This window comes from Seriola lalandi, unplaced genomic scaffold, assembly GCF_002814215.2.
Source record: "Seriola lalandi dorsalis isolate HSWRI2012SDOR001 ecotype SW California unplaced genomic scaffold, Sedor1 jcf7180002054678, whole genome shotgun sequence".
In the NCBI taxonomy this organism is placed as follows: domain Eukaryota; kingdom Metazoa; phylum Chordata; class Actinopteri; order Carangiformes; family Carangidae; genus Seriola; species Seriola lalandi.
In genome coordinates this window covers 396,284-418,405 of record NW_019525231.1, presented here as the reverse complement: position 1 = coordinate 418,405, position 22,122 = coordinate 396,284, and the positions used below count along the sequence as shown (strand labels likewise).

Here is a 22,122-nt window from a genome sequence, read left to right as displayed (position 1 = left end):
AAAAATTTGCAGAATAGCTATTGTGAATAGCAATAGAAACACAAGCATCCGGAAATGACACAATACTCTTACTGCAGCGCAGCAATAAAAGCCCTGTCAAGAAATAAAGGGTTTTTGCCCACTGAAACACTAGAGGTCTTTAAATCTGAAACATGTAATGTAGTAACTTTAACATGGCAGACGGGAGCGACTGAAAAAGATATTTCGTATTAAAATATCACTACGACCAATTCTACATGTCTAACAGAGGGAATTAGAAATAAAGACCTCCCTCTAATAAAAGTTACATTCTGGAGTTGAAGTAAATAAAGGCTAAACAGTTGTGGATCCCCGACAGAGGCTTTGCGCTGTGTGAGAGACTAAATAAAGATATTCTGTCTTTTCTAACTTTCTCTCTGAGTGATTATTTAACAGTAAATATAGCTGAAATCAAAGCACAGTCTCTGTCTTTACTTTATGTGTTTGGTGATTTTGTCAGATGAAGTTGTGGTTATAAAATCAGGATTTGACCATAGGTGGTCCAGCCATATACTAGGATTGACCTAGTCTTGTTTGTTTTTTTTTTTTGGATGGGTTGCGATGGAATTTGTCCACAAAGTTTGTGATCCCATTTTAGTGCCATCATGAGCTCAAAACTGTAATCAACATTCCCATCAGCTTCAGCTGTACTTTGTGTTTACTGCTAATTGGCAAAAGATAACACATCGAACTAAGATGAAGAAGATGGTAAAGATTACACATGTTTAGCAACAACATGTTTTTATTGTCCTTGTGAGCATGTAATCATGTCGATGTTAGCATTTAGCTCGAAGCACACCTGTGCCAAAGTACAGCCTCACAGAGCCGCCGGTATGACTGCAGGCTCTTAGTTATGTTTTATTGATCACTTACATAATATTATTCCCAGGTGAACGTGACAAAACACACATTAGAGAACTTCAATGACACTTTATTTATCACCACTTGACCTGTGTGTGTGTGTGTGTGTGTGTGTGTGCACGTGTGCCATATTGCACCTCACCATGTATTGTCTGTTTATGTTCATATTTATCTGAGTATACCTCTCTTGTATGATTGTAAAACCTTTGATATCTAGCTCAGTTGTGATAGTCCCCCTTCCTGTACATGAACACATATTCTGCTAGTAAAAATACACAATAGGCCAAAACAACTCAACTGGTGTCTTCGCTACACACAACAAGGCCCAGCGTCTGTAAACAGTGAAAAGTAACAATCAAATAAGAACATCAACTTAATCCATGGTTGGTGTGAAGGGGTTTGCTTTTTGGGCCGCAGCACTCCTCCTCCGGTTTAATCGATACAAGTCTTGATTTTGTAGCACTTTGTATTATTAGATTGAATGACAATATGAGGTGTGGAAACTAACCAATGGTTACACAGTTTTCAGAAAAAGTATATTGTATATATATAGTTATATATATAGATTTATGTTCATTTATAAGCTTTTTAAAATAGCACAGTAAACACTTTGCACACATGATAAAAACCACTGAATGTGTCTGATTGTTTATGTATAGGCCAATGGCATCAAGGGAACCACATCCTGGTAAAGGCTCATTTCACTTTCTCTGCAGTCAGCTCAGGAAGGAACTTGAAAACTGTTAGTCTCTAGTGTAGAAATGAGAACATTCATTTGTGATATTTTATTGATAAACCGAACACGGGGATTGTTTTCAACCCGTTTTCTTATGCAGTGTTTATTTGTTAAAAATTGCCTTCCTGAAGTGGCTAAGATTGAAAGAGGACTGAACCCGGCTCCGGAGCGCATGTTCCTGTCTGTAACTGTAAGTTGGAATATGTTAGAGTCTGCACACTTTAACCACACAGAAAGAACAACAGAAACAAAAAAGAGAAGTTATATAAAGACAGTCAAGTCAAAAAACCAGAGATACAGAATTTATAGTACTGCACATCATCTCTGCTTGTCCCCTTTTCCTTCTTTTTTTTCTGTCATTTCATACCTGTACAACACCTGCTGTCTCGCTCTCTGTCTAATTGTCTGTCTCTCGCTCAGTCTCTCGCTTTCACTCTGGCTGTCAGTCTCCGTATTTCCCCCAACACAGTCTCTGTACAGTTGGCTTAGTGGTGACCATAGAAATAGCTAAAGGGTTCCGTGTGACGTTGGTTGTAGTTTGTACAGAAACATTAGTTTTTTTTTTTCTTCATGTAAACAGGCACACACAGATCTCTAGAGGCTAACTCCTCAGTCAAAAACAAAACCAAACACCTCTGAGAGTTAATCAGGCCTCTCTTCGTCAGTTCTCCTCTTCTTTCTGCTGATGATTTTATATCTTCACGTGTCGAGTGTTTTGGCCTCGGTCTCAGTCCTGCTGAGAGGAATAAGGCCTTGGATTTCTCCTCAGATATCTAGAGGTTTACAGCTACTCAGTATTAATTTCTTCTTTCCTCCCTCGGTGACCACTGCCAAGGCTTTGTTACAGTTCGCCACCCGAGATAATGAAGTTTAACCAAGGCTGCTGTTGTCCAGGTTGCTGTTTGTTTAGTTTTATTTCGCTGTATATAGCATCAGTGTTGGTGGTCTGGTGTAGGAATTCACGCTGTCTCCGACAGGTCCACGTGGAACGAGCTAGCAAATCCTTTTGCGGGCTGAAAAGACAGAGAAACACAATCGTTAAGACAAATGACACCCTTTCCCTCGAGACTTTTTAGTGACACAATCGGCTCGAAATACCATCTCTTGAAGGATACATGCCACAAAGGACTCTCTGTGAAGCTATTTATATACCCTACAGGCTGGTCCTCGTAGTATAACGCTAAAACTAATTTGGGAATTGGGTAAAAACATGTCCATCAGTGAAGATAAATGTTCAGAATTTGGTGGCTACATAATGCATGCATAGAAAATACACAGAGCACTAATTGCTTCATTAATTATCTATAAATGGATCATTAAACATTTATAAACCCTTTATCAAGGCAACCCTGGTGATCAGAGCATTGCCGTAGCCAGTAGTTGCATGCGGTGCTATTTTTAAAAGTAGAACATGATGCCTGTTGGTTAATAGAGCCTCTGCCTCTGGGACTATCCTCATATTTTTTACAGACTGATGAACAACAAAACCTTTGCTGTGGCAGCGTGGGGTCGATTAATTTCAACAGACCAGGAAAAAGAAAAGGGGGAAATCGTAAATCAAAAAAAGTAAAATGATATAAAATAAAGTTGTGAGTTTTGGACTGAGTGAATGTGGAGTGCATTTATCCTAAACCCTGGGAGGCAGACGAGATGAGCAGACGCGCAGGCAGCTATATTTGGAGCAAAGCAGGCTCTAGTACCTAAAGGCTAAATACCAATTATTTTCAACACAGACCTGATGTGCAAGAGCAATATTGCTTGGCTCTGTTTGGTAAGTCGCAAACAAGAAAACAAAACATATAAAACAAAAAAAACAAAAAAAAAAAACAGGTTATGGTGCTCATCGTTTACCTGAGAGACAGCCCACAGTCAGCATGCAGTATCATGGAGGATGGTGGTTAACATGGTGGTGCCTTGACTGGAAATGACTTCTCTACTGAATGTGTATATCAAATCCATTCACTACTCTTAGAGCTAATAGAATATTCATGTAATGTGGGAGCCTGGAAAGCAATTGAAAGCGGCAAGAAGTGTCCTGCCATCCTTTTCAGAAGAGAATCCCATTCAGTTTCTTTAGAGATGCAGGCTGGAAACTCAATTTTTTACCGCGATGAATTGTGAAAGTGTTTCATTTGCCAAATTAAACTTGCTTTATATTGTAATAGCTTCCCTCCTTTCTCACACAATAACTTGTGGTATGTGACTTTTTCCAGCTGAGGAATCTTGACCTCCTGGTTGACAGCCCACCTCACCCACCCTTCTTTATGTCACGTATTGATCCACAGGCAAACAAGTATAGATACTCCAGACTACCTTTTTAGAACAAAATGGACTTCAATCCTTGCGAGAGAGAAGAAGCGTGGGCTGTGTGTTTCACCTTTCGAGCTACTCAGTAGGGAAGTCATCGCGCTTCAGCTTGTTGTTCGGCAAATGGAAAAAAAAAAAAAAAAGATGTCCTTCACAACAGATGATCTAGCATTTGTTTCCTCTCTATACACTCAAATTGTGTGTTTAAATCATGAACAGTGATTTATTGGATGTGTGTAATGATGGTGAGAATAGAAAGGTGGAGTGTGCATGTGTTGGTGACCTTTACTTATATGAGCATCAGATAAAAAGGACTTTGAGGGGGGTAAAATTTAGAGATAAGGAAAAAGAAAGAAAAAGGGGCCACAGCCGTTTAACATGAGTCCAATTCAAATTGTGTTTATTTTAGAATAGGAGACATGATTACAGACAGTCTTTAGAGTTAGGATGGGGTTAGACTGAAAATTTCAAAGGGGGTTTTGGAGAAGGGGAGTTAGGAATAATAGATTACATTTTACATTCGACAAAAGAAATTATAATTTACAAAAAAACAAAATCAAAACAAAAAATAAAACCAAACAATACAACAAAACATAAAGCTGTATTTTTCTTTTAAAAACTCCTTAAAAATAGAAGAAATAAAAGTTGATAAACAACATAAAAAGTCCAGATCAGAATCAAGAGGCAGATTCATTGTCCCCTCCTTTAGTATCTGTACTGGACCAGACCAAAGTCATAAGGTCCCAGAGAACTTTCATACTGATACTCACAGAGAAAGGTGGGTTTGTACGGTAGGGTCCCCCTATCATACTCTTTCCTCTCTAGCGTGCTGGAGCTGTACTGCTGCTGTTGCTGATTGAGGTGATGGTGAAGGCTGTGGTGTGACTGTGACCTTTGACCGTCCTTGCCAAAGGTGGAGAATGACCTATCGTTGGACGAGGTGGTGGACGAGGTCATGGTGAGCTGCTCGGAGAGGTTGACAGACGAGGGTACCTCAGTGTCGGGCAGCGTGGCGTCCATGCCGGGGACATGCAGGTTGCTTCGGTAGTCCGGCCCCTGGCGCCCGTCGGACGGCACGAACGACGGCATCCAGCAGCGATCAGAGTGGCCCAGGGCCTTGCACTCCTCCGTGCAGTTGGAGAACAGGTCGGCACCTGCAGAGAGGACACAGACCGCGGGATGGAAAGAGGAAGCGGGATGAGGTGAGGAGAAATGGAAGGGTGGAAACGCAGATGGAAGATTATAGACACGGGGATGATAAGTAAATGGAAAAGAAAAGAAGAGGGAGCGTTGGCACAGAAGCGGCCCGGATATTTGGAGTGGAAAGGCGAGATGGAGGGGGGAGATGAGAGAAAGAGACCAGAAGAGAGAACACAAGTTAGCAATCATTTGCCACTGTCGCAAGCAAAAAAAGTGCAGCAAAAGCTATTCATCAAAGAGACAAGGCCAACATTGATGAAGCGAATTGTTTGTTTTCCTCCTCACCTCATTCATTCCGAATGAAATGTGCAATCAAAGTGATGTGGTGTTGCGAAAACATTTCACCCCCTCTCCACATCAACATCCTCAGACTCACAATTGATTCCCAAACACCAAGAGACAAAATGGGAATCCATATTCCATCATCCTTGCACACACACACACACACACACATACACACACAAAAAAAAAAAAAACGACAATTATGTTAAGAAATGTGCCACAAAAACCAGCATAATATTCACTGGCTGCTTAATCACACTCTAATGTCAATCATCCCTATACAAACCGACAAAGTGTGTAATTGACACGGAGCTACTGCCAAAAACAAAACATCAACATAAAAAAAGATTAAATTAACATCTGAAATGATATAATAGAATAACACACGCACTCACGCGCACACACGACCAGCATGAAAGAGGTACCAGTTATGTTAATTACACTCTCTTAGAGAGAATAGAGAGAGGAGGGTGGGGGGTGGGGGGGGAGTACGAGGGAGATTATAAAAGGCAAGAGAAAGGAACAAGAGACGTGAACAGAGTCATCACAGTAATGAGACCCTGCAGCCATTCTCCGCTCATGTGCAGATTGGATGTGTAGTTTTTCCTGGTTTTCCAGCGGAGCCAGGACGATGTGGGGAAAGCGTTGGAATGGCCCGATCAAAGCGGGAAAATGTGCAGTTTAGGGTGAGAGGAGGAAAGAGACACATGAGGCAAAGAGAGGCAGAAAAAAAAGAGAGAGAGACAGAGAGAGAGAGAGAAACAAAGAAAGCAGACGATCTGTCATCTGTAATTCCCTGAGGCTGAGGGGGCTTCAGATCAAAGGGTCTACTTACACAAATCTATTCTACTGATCCATTCTACTGATAATGCCACTGTTCCTCTATTACTAAAAGCATGCGCGCACAAACACACACACACACACACACACACACACACAGAAAACAAGGTAATACAAGCATATACATATCAATATATATTACGCTAAAGACAGATGAGCTCAGGCAGAGTATTTATACACAGAGACAGAGAGCGGTGGTCGAGGAATACTGTGTATTGCTTTTAATAATCAGAACAGATCAATACAACCACCCCCAATGAAGTAAAATAGTAACTTAATCTAATCCGGCATAATATAAGGTCTGTGTTTGTTCTGTGGCAGCTTCACCTCGACCTGCAGCTTCAAGCAAAGACAAATACATTTCCATTCCTTCCTTCCACCCCCCCAACCCCCACCCCCCCACATATTAACACTAAATCTCCAAACATCAGCCTGTCATGGATTATGGATTATGTTTGCCCACAATGAAAGAGGCAAGAGAAGAGAAAAAAAAGTGTTACTGGTCATAAATACAACGGTGCACAGTGTCAAGGTTCTTTTTGTTTATTCCGTCAGACTGAAAGCTTTGTGAAAAATTCAGACGTGCTCCTGCAGTATGATGCCAGTTTAACAATTCTGAGACTAAAACTGCAAAAAATACATACGGACCAGTGTATGTGAAGCTCTGCATTATTGTGGGAAGATAAAATCAACTGGTGTTCTTGGGAAGGATGTAATAGGGGGACACGTCTCCCTGACTTTTTGAAATCCTTTTATTGCCCCTCTCCTGTTTAACGCTCCTGGTTGATTTTCTTAATAAATATCTCGAAACATTGTCCCTTTACTGTCCAGCCACCGTCGTCCAGACGAGAGAAGGGAGGACACGATAAAAAATGTTGATATGCTCATGTGAGTCGGCTTCAGTCATTACTGAGCGCTCAGAGCAATGAGATTAGGGAGCAGCAGCGAGTTGTGCACAGCTCGCCCTGGGTTTTGCTTCTCGAGCTACACGTCTACCTGCAGACACAATTCAAGGCAGAAAAAGTAATTTCACCTCGTCCATGTCTTTCTCTGATTTAAACAGACATATAATTGAGTCTGTATTTTTAGTCACTGTTAATATTACAGACGGATAGAACATCTGTCAAAATACATCAGCAAAGCACAGAGCTCTTTGTACTGAATGTGTAAATACAGCATTAGTTATCATCTCTATCAAGGACATGAAACATGAATTAAGCAGCGTTAGTGCAACACTCAGGCAGAGGTCTTTACGTTTTGTTATTCCACCATTATCATGGGAAGTATTATGATAATCAATTTCATTATAATTTCTTACATGTAAGACATTTAAGGAAAATGTGAGATGAATATAACTTAAATGTAACAATGGAGGAAGAGGAAGCAGAAAGACAGACGATTTATTACAATATCACCAGTTATTCTAATTGTAAATGTCATCCAGTGACATGTAAAAACCATATATTATTAATAGCAGTGCTGTCAACACCTTGTTTAAGAGCTACCGTGGCTGATTTGTTGTTGTTTGTTTTTTTTGTGTGTGTGTTTGTGTGCATTGTGTGGATCTAATCGCATTGCTAATTCAGGCCTCACGGGGCGCGAGACACGCAACAAGACTGTGCAGTGACCAGAGAGGCCAGAGGAGACACGAAGCTCACAGACAAGAGACAGCGAGGGCCAAACAGACGGGGGGAGTCACAGATTTCACAGACAGCGAGACAGCAGGCAGGAGAAGCAGCAAGACTGCGGGAACCATAAGGAAGGGGAGGGAAGACCCAGGCAATCACAGATGGAAAGAGCAATGGCCAGAAAAGAAAGGGGGAGACCCGGGCCTTGCAGATGGAGATGGGAAGAGGGGTTAGACAGAGGTGGGCAGAGAGGGGGAGGATTTAGATTTTAAGTACCAGAAATTAAAAATCTCCAATTAAAAATTAGCTTTTATCTATTTAAACCCTTTCATACGGGAGTGTTTGTGACATCCACCCAGCCCTCCACTTTCTATACCCTCTTATCTAACTGTTCAGGGTCAAGTGGGGCTGGAGCCTTTAATAATGAATAAGAATAAATGTGGAGAATGTAAGAAAAATGCAGATGTGAAATAATGCTTAAACTTTGATCAAGTTAATTACATCAACCGAGGATTAAAGTGCAATTTTCCTGGAAAAAAATACGCACAGAGAAAAAAATAACTGCATATAAGGGCTGACAGACACTTTCCTCTGTATTTTATTTAACATTTTGTGATCGATTCAGCGAGTTTTGAATATGTCAGGTGTCAGATTTGGTCCGTTTACCTCTGTCTTTCCTGTCTGGCCCGCAGAATCAGCACCGTTCAGTGCTTCTGCTGCCAAGGGCTTCGTTTGTTTTCATCACCACCTAGCAGCTAGTGTGGGCTGTGCGTCAGCAGCAGCTCTGTTCTCACCGAGAGAGACCGTGATCAGGTGGAGAACACAACAAGAATCTCTAAAATTTTCACCAGAACCGGGTGGGAAAGCTACACTGGGAGGTCTGTGTAAATACTAGATCCGATTTTTGAGTGGCGTTTTACTTGCATTTACCCTCCCATTCACCCTGGGAGCTAATGTATATTTATGCTGCCTTTAAAGGCTGGGGGCATTTAATTCCAGCAGTTTCTGTTAATTCCTATCTTTAAGTTAGCCTTTAGCCTTTTAACAGACTTTTTTGCAAATGAATTTCCTTCTCGGACACACAAGGGTGTTGACCTTAGGCCCTCCAATCATCTCTGTGGCAGATAAAGTGGTTGGTAGCCACAGTGCCCACGCTCCTACGTGTACAAACAAATGAGTCAAAAGATAGAAGCACACATGCAAAACCAAACACACAAGCAGCAATGCAGAAAGCACACAGACATGCATGGAGATAGAGTTAATGTCGACGGATTAAGAAAGGGCTCACTTTGTTCCATATCTCTCATATCTGAGTATATTATTAAGCAGGCACAAGGGCGTATTGTACTCTGGAGATGATGTGTAAATATAGTCTGCAGCAGTCGCTGTTTACCGTACATCAGGCTCCAAAAACTCTTGTCACTAGCTTCCAAACTACTCAGTGATTTTTACCTGGCGGCTCACTCTTTAAAAAAAAAAAAAAAAAAGCTACATCAACACATATGTCTGTGAGCACACAAACACACACACACACACACACACACACACACACACACACACGTACGTTTAAAAATACTCTATTAATGTGGAGATATGTAAATGTACACAAGAGAGACAGGCCACGCGCACATAACACCCAGTGGCTGTTGATCCTCACAAAGCACCTTTTCTTCCTCGGGCAGGAAGCAAAACAACAACCAGAACAGTGACTGGCAATGACAGGCCCTGCCAGCAGCCCTATCTCTCATCGTGACCTCATCAGGCAGGAAGAACACGCACACACACACACACACACACACACACACACACGTGCACGCTTGAGCACATGCACACACACGCACACACACAAGGAGATGTAAACGATGCTACATAATGCAAACACAATCTACTTGCTAATAAGCAATCAGCATTTCTGTTCTTTTTTTTTTCCATTACATCTCTGCGTGTTTCCGAAATCCCACGTCGTGTGATTTGACTAATTGCACCGCCTGACATACATCCAGCAACTGGGAGTGGAGAAATGAAGGAAAACAAATCCAGGGAAAACATAAGCCCCATGTTTGAATTCACTTTGTGGGTATATATCTGCTGCACTCAGGTTTGCAGTCACTCCCTCCCTGCACTCATTCATCTGTCTGTGTCCCTCTTTCTGTCTCTATTAGTCCTTCTGTGTCGCGTTCCCTCTCTCTCTGTCTCTTGTTATTTCTGCTCACATTTAATCCTCTGCGCCCGTTTCTACCTCTGTCGTTATCTTGTTTTCTTTCAAAAAAAAAGAAAAGAAAAGAAAAGAAAAAGAAAAAAGAGAAAACACTCCCCCAGGTAGAGGGTGTCTTCTATCCATACCTCTGTTTTTCATCTTGTCCTCCACTGTTCCGCAGAGAATACAGACACAAACGTCAATATTTGGACAGCAGCTCAGGACGGCAGGGGAGTAGCATAGCTTCCTTGTACGAGTTGGCCAGTGAGGCTGTGATGAGTAAACCAGAGACCTCCCAGGGCCAAAACAGAGCAATATGGCTCCCACCATATCCAGTAATGACAGACAGAGAAATTGTTCTGAGTCTCTGAGAGGCAGCTACCATTTTCAATGTTTGTTACACGGCAACTGGGCTGGGAAGGAGAGCCAAGATGGCCGCCTGCCCCAACGGTGTCCGTTTGATTAATATGGCCCCTTATATATTGTTAGAGCGAAGCTTCTAGATGACCTCTGGTTTGTATGCTTTTCATCACTGGGTCTGCTCTTTGAATGCCGCGTGCTGTAGTATGCAGCCTTGATCAGACAATACCTCACTGAGACCTTCTGACTGCCCCATTTAAGCATAATTATGATTTATTACAACTGTGGTATTTATCTTCTCTGTCCTGGCCATCACTTCTGTGAACATTGTACTCAGCAGAATAAAAGGTAATACAGTGAAACTGCTACAGGAAGTCTGGTGTACAAGCTAATGTGCGTCAGATTAACTAAACCATATTAGCAACTTTCTTGAGACCATAGCAAACACTAAGCTAGGCTAACTTTTGGATATTATAACATATATAAACTCTATAATGGCTTCATTTTATTTAGTTAGGTGACTGCAGCAGTAACAGGAACGCAGACTGAGTAGCTAAGTAGTGAATTTCTTTGGACAGGGTTGGAAACCAGTGAACTGTATCACATTTCTTGGAAGAAAAACTGAAACAATTTCTCATTACATTAAAAATCTGTGCAGTGATGCGCCTTTGTTTCCTCTTCTTAATAGGTTTGGGTAACATGGCAGTTACCTTAAAACCTGTGAGTTGCCCACAACTGCATCCCAACATCTCAGCAGTTAGCTTGGTGAGTACAATGTTGCTTATAGTGCAAAATAAGCCAATAGCCAAGTTGTGATAAACTGGAATTCTCCAGTGCATGCTTACTCATATACTGACGCGAATGTGCACAGAAGTGATGGGGTTATTGTTCTGGGGAACTGGATCGCATTAAAGAACAATGGAAATGAAGCTACTAGTCACATATCCCTTTCTGTATTACGAACACGTATCTTGACCTCATATTTTCATGTTTTTGTTGGAAGTGTAGCACTGCAACCTGGCTGGAGCAGATGTTCACTGATGTTAAATCTCTGGGCAGAAAGGATGGTGTGTGTGTTACTCATGGCCAAAGCATCTTTATGACTCCCAGGACTTTGCTGCATTTCCATTAGTCTTACAGCCTTATGTTTCACCTCAGTAACAAATATCTAAGGCCCCTGTCTGAGGCAATGAATACACAGCTTTTCACTTAATGATTCCATGTTTTCAGCTGAGTTGAGGAACATTCATATGCACCAGTGCAGTAAGAGAGGATGCTTGTGTCATCTTTTCCAACCTATTCAGGGTTTGGAACACTTAATCTGCCATTCAGTTCATTCATGAGGCTCAGCCTATATATATCAAGAGCACATTCATCAAGGCACTCGGCATGATGTTTCAATGTATAGGTAATCATTACAAGACATGTTCTAATTGTGGTTTTGATTCATTTTCACATAAAACTCAGCAAGTTGAAGAAGTGAATACACTTTTCCATCTACCTTAACTATGCTATACAGAGGTCATGCGAGAAAGAGATTTTTTTTTTTTTCCTTTTCTGCTGAGTTTGAGATGAGAAAGTCGTGTTGCAGGAATCTAAACAGTCTAGTCAATTAGTTAATCAAATGATTGATCGTTCCCCTTTCTCTGCTATGACTTTTATTGATATTTAACAAAGCGGTCAGTTTAGAAGAGGAGACATCTCCACCTGTTCCAGGCAAAATTCAAATTGATTTTTTATCGAGGCAATGTTTTTATCCTATTTGCTGTAATAGATTTTTACTGTTTCATGTCACAGTGAGGTATTCTTATACTATCCTCTGCTAGTGGGGTTTGAAGACTTAAGTGTGAGCTTATGTTTTATGTGCATCTTGATCACCATGTCACCATGTCACATCTCTCCCAAGCTGCAATACCAGCTCCAGCTCCTCACGTGTGAGAATTTGCAGCTCTTCTTTATCTAACATGATACTTTAGGTTCCGACTGTTGATGAAATAAAACTGGCAAATTTTGGGAAGCATTTTTAACTATTTTCTGACATATATGAGACAAAACAGCTCATCAAGTTAAATATTAAATGAGTTGTTAGTCTGATGTTACTCTTTCAACTGCAGAACTCAAGGGTTTTTTTTCCTGACTGAAAGGTTTTCTAAACTGTGACCTGTTTTTGCGATTTTATATAAGCAAAGTTATTGTCTTTTAAGTGTTTTTTTTTTCCAACGTCTTTTTCTTCATACTCAGCAAGGTCTGCTAATTGTTTTGATAATTTGAGCTTTTGAACTAAACCTGAGATGTTCTCCATGGTCCCTGGAATCACTGACATTAATATATGTCATATTATTTTGACACAAATCAATATTTCTGTACCAATCGTTGATTCTACAGCCCCCGCTCTGTCAGTATCTCGGCCCTGAGAGGAGGGTGCTTCAAAACCTTGTAAGCTAAATTCCTCTGACAGCTCACTGACATGGGAAACTGCAACATGGTACCCACCGCTAATTCATAATCAGCCATCTAATACACCATTGCCACAGTGATTTAATTGTCCCATTTGTCACGGCTGTTGTTCTCACCAAAACAAACGTCATGATAATGATCGTTTCCAGTCTCCCACCCGTCACGCAGCCTCTCACAGCTGATCGAATGTTTCTGAGATGCCAAATTTTTTCACTGATGAATATTTTATACCGTCTTATCTGTCACCTTTTTTGTTTTGCTTGCTCACTCTTCCCGCCATCTCCTATTAAGATGATGAGGGAAATAATGAGGAAAACAGTGTCTAATATGAATCAAACAACTGAAAAAAAATTGAGGTTTTGAGGGAGTAAAAGGTGTAGCAGTCAATCAATAGCGCTTTGGCTCCTGACGCAGCGGTGCCTCACTCCAGACATGCTGCTATCAGAAAAGCCATTTGCCCACTTTTTAAAGGTATCCGGTGATATCCCAGCCTCACAGGCAGTGTCCCTTTGATTTAAAACCACGTCAGGAGACTTATTTTCTAAAGTGTCAGACGAGCGGCCGAGCGGGAAGCTACGGCAGGTGTAGTTGATGATATGCCAACTGGAAATGGTTTCCTCTTGATTTGAAATATTCCGAGGTGCACCAAAAGGGAGAGTGCGCTACGCTGTCCCGCGAGGAAACCTTGCCTCTAACCCTCCTTTGATAATTGCTATGCAAAGGTTCTGGAAATGAATTACTGATCAGCCGAGTGTTGCGGAGACCCAACGTGTGGGGGAGACAGAATGAAGGATGAGACCCTGCCACAAACCCTGAAAGAGAATATGTGTGTGTCAGAAACACACACACACACACACACACACACACACACACACACAGAATGCAAGTATATTTACATGCAGGCTAAATATAACAGTGCATATGCATTTGCACACATGGATTTGCTTATGCACACAATTGCCGCAGAATGACACGAAAATACATGTGGTCTATACATAGTCTTGGCTCAGGCTTGTGCAGTTTGGCTCTCTACTTAAGAACATGCACTCAGCACAAAACTCATCCAAACAACTGCTGACAATAACATACACAAAGCATAGCATACAACCCACATGAGACAACCAACCGTGTTCTCCTATATCCTCCACATATTTACACCGTAAAAAAAAAAAAAAAAAGTCACACATATACATACTGAGACATAAATGAGCAATGAGTATGTCTATGTAGAGGCAATATACACCTGGCAGAGTGCCAAGCACTAGCTACCACTCTCTCCTCTTAAACTGAATCTCATTTAAGCTTCCCAGAGCACCGTCTCAAAGGAAAACTCCTTTTCAATACAGACATCATCGCGAGCCTTGTTTTCTTCTACTCAGAACACACACATACATGCACACACACAAGCTGATTACATACAGGTATCATGTATACACCTACAATCAGACAATGGTATACCTTTACACCCACACACAAACACACACACACACACAGCGTCTGGTTTTGTTTACAGAAGTCTGAGGAACTCAAGTGTCCCTCTTTCCAAAATACCAGTCGTGTGATATTACCTCCCATGGAGTGGTAAGCTGTTCCCTTCTAAATCCAACATGAGGAACAAATGTGGCTTTCTTCATATGAAATACAGAGTACAGAACCAACAGGCTAGTGCCAAATGAGCACTCTCGGAGCCGAGCCAAGCTGAGGACACGTGATATTGGTTCATAAATGCGATCCTCTAACTGCGCTAGTGAACCGGCAAGAAGGAATTCAAGACAATATTCCACATATGATCAATTTTTAAATGCATTCACAGGCCTGTCCTTGAATATCATGTCATGGATGATTTCTCATTAAAGCCCGGGGTTACCTGCTGGCTGAATGTGCTAAATGCATAGCACTTATTCATAGCCATAGTGCATGTTCTATGTTCTCCCTCCCCTTTGGTGTGTGTGTGTGTGTGTGTGTGTGTGTGTGTGTGTGTGTGTCTCTGCTCTGTTGAGTGGAAATGCAGCCAAACTCCGCATGACTGTACCGTTCCACATATGCATGGATCACATTCTGATGTAAGGTATCCAACTCAGAACATCCTCGGTTAATATTTATTTCACAAAACAATGTGTTCTTGATGGAAAAAAGAATGGAGCCTTTGGATTTCTTCCAATTCTGCATTTCAGTCTCGCACAGTTTGACCTTCGCAACCTGTTTCATCAGCGAGGGCAGGGAGTGACACTACCGCTGCTGCACATTGGCTCTCTATTTTGGCTTGGTTCATTAATAATATCAAACACTGCAAAGCCTGATGAGGACCATTCACCATCCTGCAACACCTATCTAATCTGCTCTATTTGTATTCCCAGCACTGATATGATATTTGGCAGGTTCCGGTCTAGGCAGGGGTCTTACACAAGCCGTGTGGAACAATCCTTCAGAGGGAAAGGGCAATTCAATATGAAATGAGATTTTGTATCGCTCCGCTTTTTGTCTGACTCCACTTTGATCAATAAACAGGTACTAACCTAATAGAATTTTAGAGAGAACAAGCGGAGGCTTACGATAAGACCAAAAGCCTTGTCTAAAAAAATCTAGTGCACTGTAAAGTGCAGGAGAGAAATGGGAGTCAGTAAATAAACCTGAAGTGAGAGTGAGGACGGGGAAAGGTTTTCTAATTCCAATATTTTACCTTTCCTTTAACTTATGCCAAAGCGACAGGATTTGGGCTGACAAATACAAAGAATACAAAAGCTGCTAATGTGTTTGATCAGCTGACTCTATAACCAACAAAGCCAGTACAATACACCAACTGCGGGGCTGATTGAAATGCATCTCATTATATCACTTTAGCTTCCATGCCTTTTCCTTTCACTCGAGTGAGCCTATTGATTTGTGCCACTAAAGCACTACAGGCCTCGGCACTGCCTCGCTGCGAGTCGCTGTCCTTTCAGTACCACTCAGTGAATCAGCAATGGGGTTGGAAATAGAGGGGTGGATCTGAAAGCAAGAGTCAAAGAGAGAAAGACAGAAAGAAAAGACAATTCCAAATTTTCCTCCCTTTCATCCGGGTGTGAAATACAATCAACACCTCTGGGGCTGTTCATGCCAGCCAGCCAGCAACCCCGGAGCCCAGGCCTTCGCACACTCTCAAATTAAGGAAATTAAAAGTCACCGGTCCGCACCAACAATTCAGCATTATCCCATTCACAATCGCAAACACACACAACTGAAAACTAAAACGGGAGGTATGTGTGTGTGTGTGTGTGTGTGTGTGTGTTTGTGTGTGTGTGTGTGTTTGTGTGCGTGTGTGTGTGCGTGTGTGTGTGTGTGTGTGTGTGTGTGTGTGTGTGTGTGTGAGAGAGCACTGAAATGACAGTCTAATTATGTGCTGTAAAGGGGAGGGGAGGGGAGAGGGGGGAACTCACCGGCGGAATGACCCCGGTTGGTGGCATCGTGGTCACTGTCGCCCTGCTCGCTGTCACCGTGACCACTGTCTTTGGAGCTGACGATGTCTGCTTCTTGGAATGCCGAGCTGGAGGAAGCAGGGGACAGCACATACAGAGGAGGAGGAGGAGGAGGAGGAGAAATAGGTATGAGAATAATGAAGAGGGCAGAGAGAGAGAGAGGTCAAGACACAATATTGGGAAAGGGGGCAGACGAAGGGAGAGGAGGAGGAGGATTTAATGAGGGGCAGAGAGACAGAGAAAGAGAGGGAGAATCAGAAATCAACACCACATTAATACAGTCACGGTGGCCGTCAAGAGTCTAAATTGGATGTTACACATGGCATGTAATGAAATCCAGCATTAGGGCTTTAATAGGCGCTGCTCTGTCAGTTATGGGACTGATGCCAAATTGAAGATGAACGTTATGGATACACTGGGAACCATGTAGCCTCTCAAAGCCACAATTAACGATGCGGAATATACGGGGTTCATACTGATGGGTGTAATATTCAATTTTACAGATATGTGAACAGGTTGTGGATCCACGAGGCCGATTAGATCTTAGAGGTCCTCTGATGGTGGATGGTATGTGATTCACTGGGGTGTGTGTGTGTGTGTGTGTGTGTGTGTGTGTGCGCGCGCGCGCGCGCGTGCGTGCGTGTGAGAGAGAGAGAGAGAGAGAAAGAATGTGTGCTCTTCACTACCTGTTGACACGTCTGGGTCTGTCCACCAGATAGCTGAGTTCTGCTCGTTGGTGTTTCGTCTGGAAAACCCACAGAAACACACGTTCGATCACTTTTAATGCAAGACAGACACATTAACAGACTTTAAAGGAGGAGGTGCGTTACTAAAAGAGAGAGACAAATGTGACCATATATGCATATATTGTTGTCAGTGTGTTACTGTGTGAGAAGAAGCTGTGGCAGCACGAGGCGGGGAACCGACGATGCGCGCATCCACTTGGTGAGTGAGTGGGCGAGAGGAGACGAGAGCAGGGGAGAGTGGGTTAGGGAGGCGATTGAATGCGTAAATGATTGAGCCGCCCGATGCTAAGACTGAACAACCTTTGTTCACGGTGCTGCCGTGCTGGGTCGTGAACGGAATATTTAACGCATAGCAAAAGGCAAGGCTGTGACTGGCTGTCTGGCTCCTCTCCAGCCGCGCCGCAATCAACAAAAAAGCACACAACCCCCCCAACCCCAAACCAACCAACACATCTCCCCCAGCAGAGCGCACAAGCTGAGCACAAGACAGGGCCGTTAAGTCACTCCTCGCTTCCTCTGATGATATTTTACACCCAAAACTCTACAACTTGCGTAGGGTGTATCGACTTGAATGTTCTGTGCTGAGGGAGGAGGGAAGTCTTCGGATGTAACCAAGCTGTGTTGCACGGAAAGAGATGCGCTCTTGGCAAATTTTTTACCCAAACTTCCTGATAAATTCTTGGAGTTGTACTTATCCATGGTGCATCCCTTTCATTATAATGATCATAAATCTACATATTTGACTCAGTGTAATGACCGGTGCCACGCCTTGCCAGACAGGTAACCCAAATCTTCCAAATCTTGAATACATAAAAAAAAAAGAAAAAAAATCCCTCTCCATCTGTGCGCGCTCGCTTTAAATATATAGGTCAGATTAAATCACCAAACACAGAATTAAAAATAAAATAAAGTATCGTCCAACCTGGTGTCCTGACTGGAAAATTATAAGCACTTTATGGCCAAAATCTGTCAGACTCTGTTGCGCGCGACATAAAAGCTGGTCTGACAGCGTTTATTCTTTTGCGATTAAACTAAAAGGCCACACGAGATTTCGCCACTGACACGTCCCATCACCATTACGCATGACAATGATTAAAGGCCACTGAGCAGAACAGCCAAGTCAATAGCAGATACCATTTCCATGCTCTCGGAGACTTTTGCTCCGCGTGACCTGAATGGATAACGTGCTTTGACATGAAGCGGACACAGCTGTTGATTTCTGGAGGAGCTTTAAAATGAGGTTAACCCTTTAAACTGCGGGTTTGTGCACTTTTAATACATCTGATGGGTAGGTGAGTGGAGCCCCGGGCGACAACAGCTGATTCCGACCTCTCTTACCTCATTAGAGAGAATACTGCCATTGGATATGATGTCCGGTTGTTGGTCACTGTAACCCGTGACGATGGCGCCGCAGGGGTTGGTGTGATCCGTGTCAGTGCTGCGGGAGGGGCTGCACGGTTTGAGGAACATGAGATCCGTTTTGGCGGACTCCGGTGTCAGACACACCTGGTAGCAGTAGGAGTTCTGGTTCTGGTGGTGGTGGGAACCGAAGCCCCCTCCCACGCCGCCCACACCAGACTCCTCCACGGGCACCTGCCCCACTGGCCCGACCCCTGATGTCACGTTGGTGCTCTGAACTAACATGATGTCGGATTTACTCAGCTTCTTCTGTTTCCGGCCGCGAGCCTGTCTGCTGCAACAGGAGCTGCAGCATAGGCAGCAGTCACCGGCCAGCAGGCACGTGTACAGGTTGAGCGTCTTGTCCTTTTGGCAGCGCACGGCCAGCACAATCATGGCCAGGAGGAAGATGAAAGAAACGGAGCCCAGGGCGATGATGAGAATGAGGGTGAGGTCAAGGGAGGTCTCCTTTGCCTTGGAGGCCGAGCCGCGATCCCCGCTGCGGCCTTCGACCACACTGTCCACTAATATTACACTCACACTGGCGGAGGAGGAGAGCGGGGGCTGCCCGTGGTCCCTAACTTCGATCAGCAGGTCGTAGTAGCCCTGCAGGTCCCGCTTGGGAGAGATCCTGCGGGCTGTCCTTAGCTCTCCTGTCCTCCAGTCCATGCGGAACATCTCCATCTCGTTGCCCCGCAGGATGCTGTAGGACAGCCGTGCGTTCTCGCCATCATCCGCATCCATGGCCACAATGCGCGTCACCAGGTATCCGGGCTCCGCAGAGCGCGGCAAGTGCTCTTTGGCGGTGCCGTTTTTACCGATGGGGGCTATCACAGTGGGAGCGTTATCATTTTGGTCAACTATGATTACGTTTACAGTGGCATTAGAGAAGAGCTCGGCAGCACCCGAGTCCTTAGCCTGGACCATGAAGCTAAACTCCTTCAGCTGCTCGTAATCAAAAGAGCGCAGCGCGTAAAGGTAGCCGGTGTCCTGGTTTATGGACACATACGTGTCCACAGACATGCCCTGTATGTCACACTCCAATATGGAGTAGGTAATAAGAGCGTTTTGTCCTATATCAGGGTCCAACGCGCTCACAGCGTGAATGAAAGCACCAGGCACATTATTCTCAGTTACATACACATCATACACAGCCTGCGTAAAACGGGGCGCATTGTCATTCTCATCGGAGACGTGCACTTTAATGGACTTGCTGGTGGCGAGTGAGGGCTGACCCTTGTCTTTGGCCACCACAGTGATGGTGTACGAGTCTGTGTTCTCTCTGTCCAGCGGTCCGTCCGTGACGATGGTGTAGTAGTTTTTAAAAGAGGATTTCAGCTTGAAAGGAACATCTCCTAATATCTCGCAGCTCATTTGTCCGTTTTCACCGGAGTCCCGGTCTGAGACGCTGAACAGTGCGAGCACGGTGCCCGGGGCGTCCTGCTCGCTCACGGACTCGGTCACAGTGCTGAAACCGATCTCTGGCGTGTTGTCGTTCACGTCCACGAGTTTGACCAGCACTTTGCAATGCGCAGGGACCGCATTGGCCCCCAGATCTTTAGCCTGGACATAAATCTGGTGCGTGTTGCTCTCTTCATAGTCCACCTCCCCCGCCACCTCGATCCTACCTGTTCTGGCATCAATGTTGAATAAGTCCTTTATCCGCGGAGCGTTGTGGCTGCTGAAAGAATAAACAATTTCCCCGTTTTGTCCCTCGTCAACATCCGTGGCGTTGAGCTGAATGACCAGAGTGCCCACGGGGGAGTTTTCCCGCAGGTTAACAGTGTACACAGACTGGTCAAACGTGGGCGCGTTATCATTAGAGTCCAGAACTTTAACTACCAGGAGAGCCGTCCCGGTCCGCTGCGGGATGCCCCCATCCACAGCCGTCAGCACATAACGGTGCACCGCCTGCTGCTCCCTGTCCAGCGGCTTCTCAAGCACCAGCTCTGCAAACTTGTTCCCGTCGCTCTGTGTCTGCACGTCAAGGTAAAAATAGTTATTAGTCGTTATGGCATATGTGCTGAGCGCGTTTGTGCCCACGTCAGGGTCGAAGGCGTTCTCTACCGGGAAACGGGTCCCGGGGATGGCGCTCTCCGATATCTCCACGGAAATGTCTGTCTCGGGAAAGCTAGGTGGATTGTCGTTGATATCCATCACCTCAATCTCCACGCGAAAGAGCTCCAGCGGGTTCTCCAGAAACACCTCCAGGTGCAATAGGCATGGGATGGTCTGCTTACAGATTTCTTCCCGGTCAATTTTCTCCTTCACCACGAGCGCACCGTTTTCTAAGTTCACCTCCAGATAAGGTGTCCGTGAACTAGGCACCGTCTGAAAGCGGCGAGCGGAAAGTTTGGTAATGTCCAGCCCCAAATCCTCTGCAATATTCCCAACCACAGAGCCAGGTTCCTGCTCCTCTGGCACGGAGTAATGTAGCTGAGAGACAGCTCCATCCAGGATGGAGAGCAGGAATATTAACCAAATCATCTCCTCTGCCTCTCTCAAAGTGCACTTGAAGACGAAAAAAAAAGTGTTATTCCTTTTTCTCACAAGAAATGAGCATTTCCCATCTCCTCTGTCCGTAAAAAGGCAGTGAAATAAACAGCAACAAGGCTGCCCGATTCTAAAATTCCTCTCCTCTGCCTCGGGTCAGTGGAACATTGTGTCGTTTCAGCTGTGAAAAGCACAGCCATTTGATCCGAGCTTCTCTGTTTTAATCAATTCTGCACCGGTCTGTGAGTTTTGGCGTCAGCGCAAACATTGCAGGCTGGAGCCAGGACGCGTAGCCAACACTCCCTGTGCACAGAACAGACTGCCCCTTCTTCACAGAAAGTCACAAAACAAAGCAGGAAATTCCACACAGGCAGAAAAAAAGAAAGCAAAAACAAAACAAAAACCTCCTATTTACGCAGCGCCGAAATCTATAACGAACGCAACTTCTGAATAAAGAGTGGCGAATAACAGGACTTTCTCTCTATCTCTCTCTGTGAGGATGTAATCACTGCGCCTAAGCGCTCAAAGCGGATGATGTTCTCAGCTCGGCTTCTGTAAGGCGAGTGTGAGCAGCGGGGTTGGTTTTGCGCACAGCTCCTTTCCCCACCAGCCAATGGTATTCTCAAACACCGGGTGTAATGGCACCTGATTGGGGCTCTGCAACGCCAGCCAGAGCACACATCGGGCCCTCATAACAAAACCAGTTAAGTGCCGCTGCGCTCCTCTCTCTTCTCCTCTTCTCCCCTCTCTCCTCCAGGCCCAGCCTCAGTTGTAGCAGGGAAATTAAATGTTTTACACACCCAGTGAATTAAGAAAGTCGAATAATAGCGGGTGACATTTGGCATCGGCGGGGGCTGTGTGCAGGATAATATTGCAGCTGCCATGGGAATGCTGGTGTTCCTGAAATATTATATTAGTGGGGGGATAAAAGAAAAAAAGTGCCAGTGTTTATCGTGACCCTGGTTGTTTTATGTGTGTGTGTGTGTGTGTGTGTGTGTGTGTGTGTTTTTCCCCCAGTGTAACAAATGGCTGCCAGTTTGCTAAATAAAGCACCATGATGGTTCATGAGGTGCCCTTGACGCAATTATTTCAACAGTTGATATCAAAGCTCCGCTCTGATACAAATGTATGAGTCAGATTGTAG

General features: G+C 44.1%; 1 protein-coding gene across 3 annotated transcripts; it reads right to left on the bottom strand.

The window, feature by feature from the left end:
- Positions 1-933: 933 nt before the first annotated feature.
- pcdh10a (protocadherin 10a) lies at positions 934-21,527 on the bottom strand. Of its 3 annotated transcripts, none has more exons than XM_023422130.2 (5): positions 18,426-21,527; positions 17,028-17,086; positions 16,303-16,409; positions 4,693-5,076; positions 934-2,628 (listed from the first exon to the last, which is right to left on the bottom strand). In XM_023422130.2, the coding sequence occupies exons 1-5, from the start codon at positions 20,970-20,972 to the stop codon at positions 2,609-2,611; spliced, it is 3,117 nt and encodes a 1,038-aa protein (XP_023277898.1). In that variant the 5' UTR covers positions 20,973-21,527; the 3' UTR covers positions 934-2,608. The 3 variants fall into 3 exon arrangements, with proteins under 3 accessions (XP_023277898.1, XP_023277899.1, XP_023277897.1); XM_023422131.2 differs by having other exon boundaries at positions 4,916-5,076; XM_023422129.2 differs by lacking the exon at positions 934-2,628 and having other exon boundaries at positions 4,306-5,076.
- Positions 21,528-22,122: the final 595 nt, after the last annotated feature.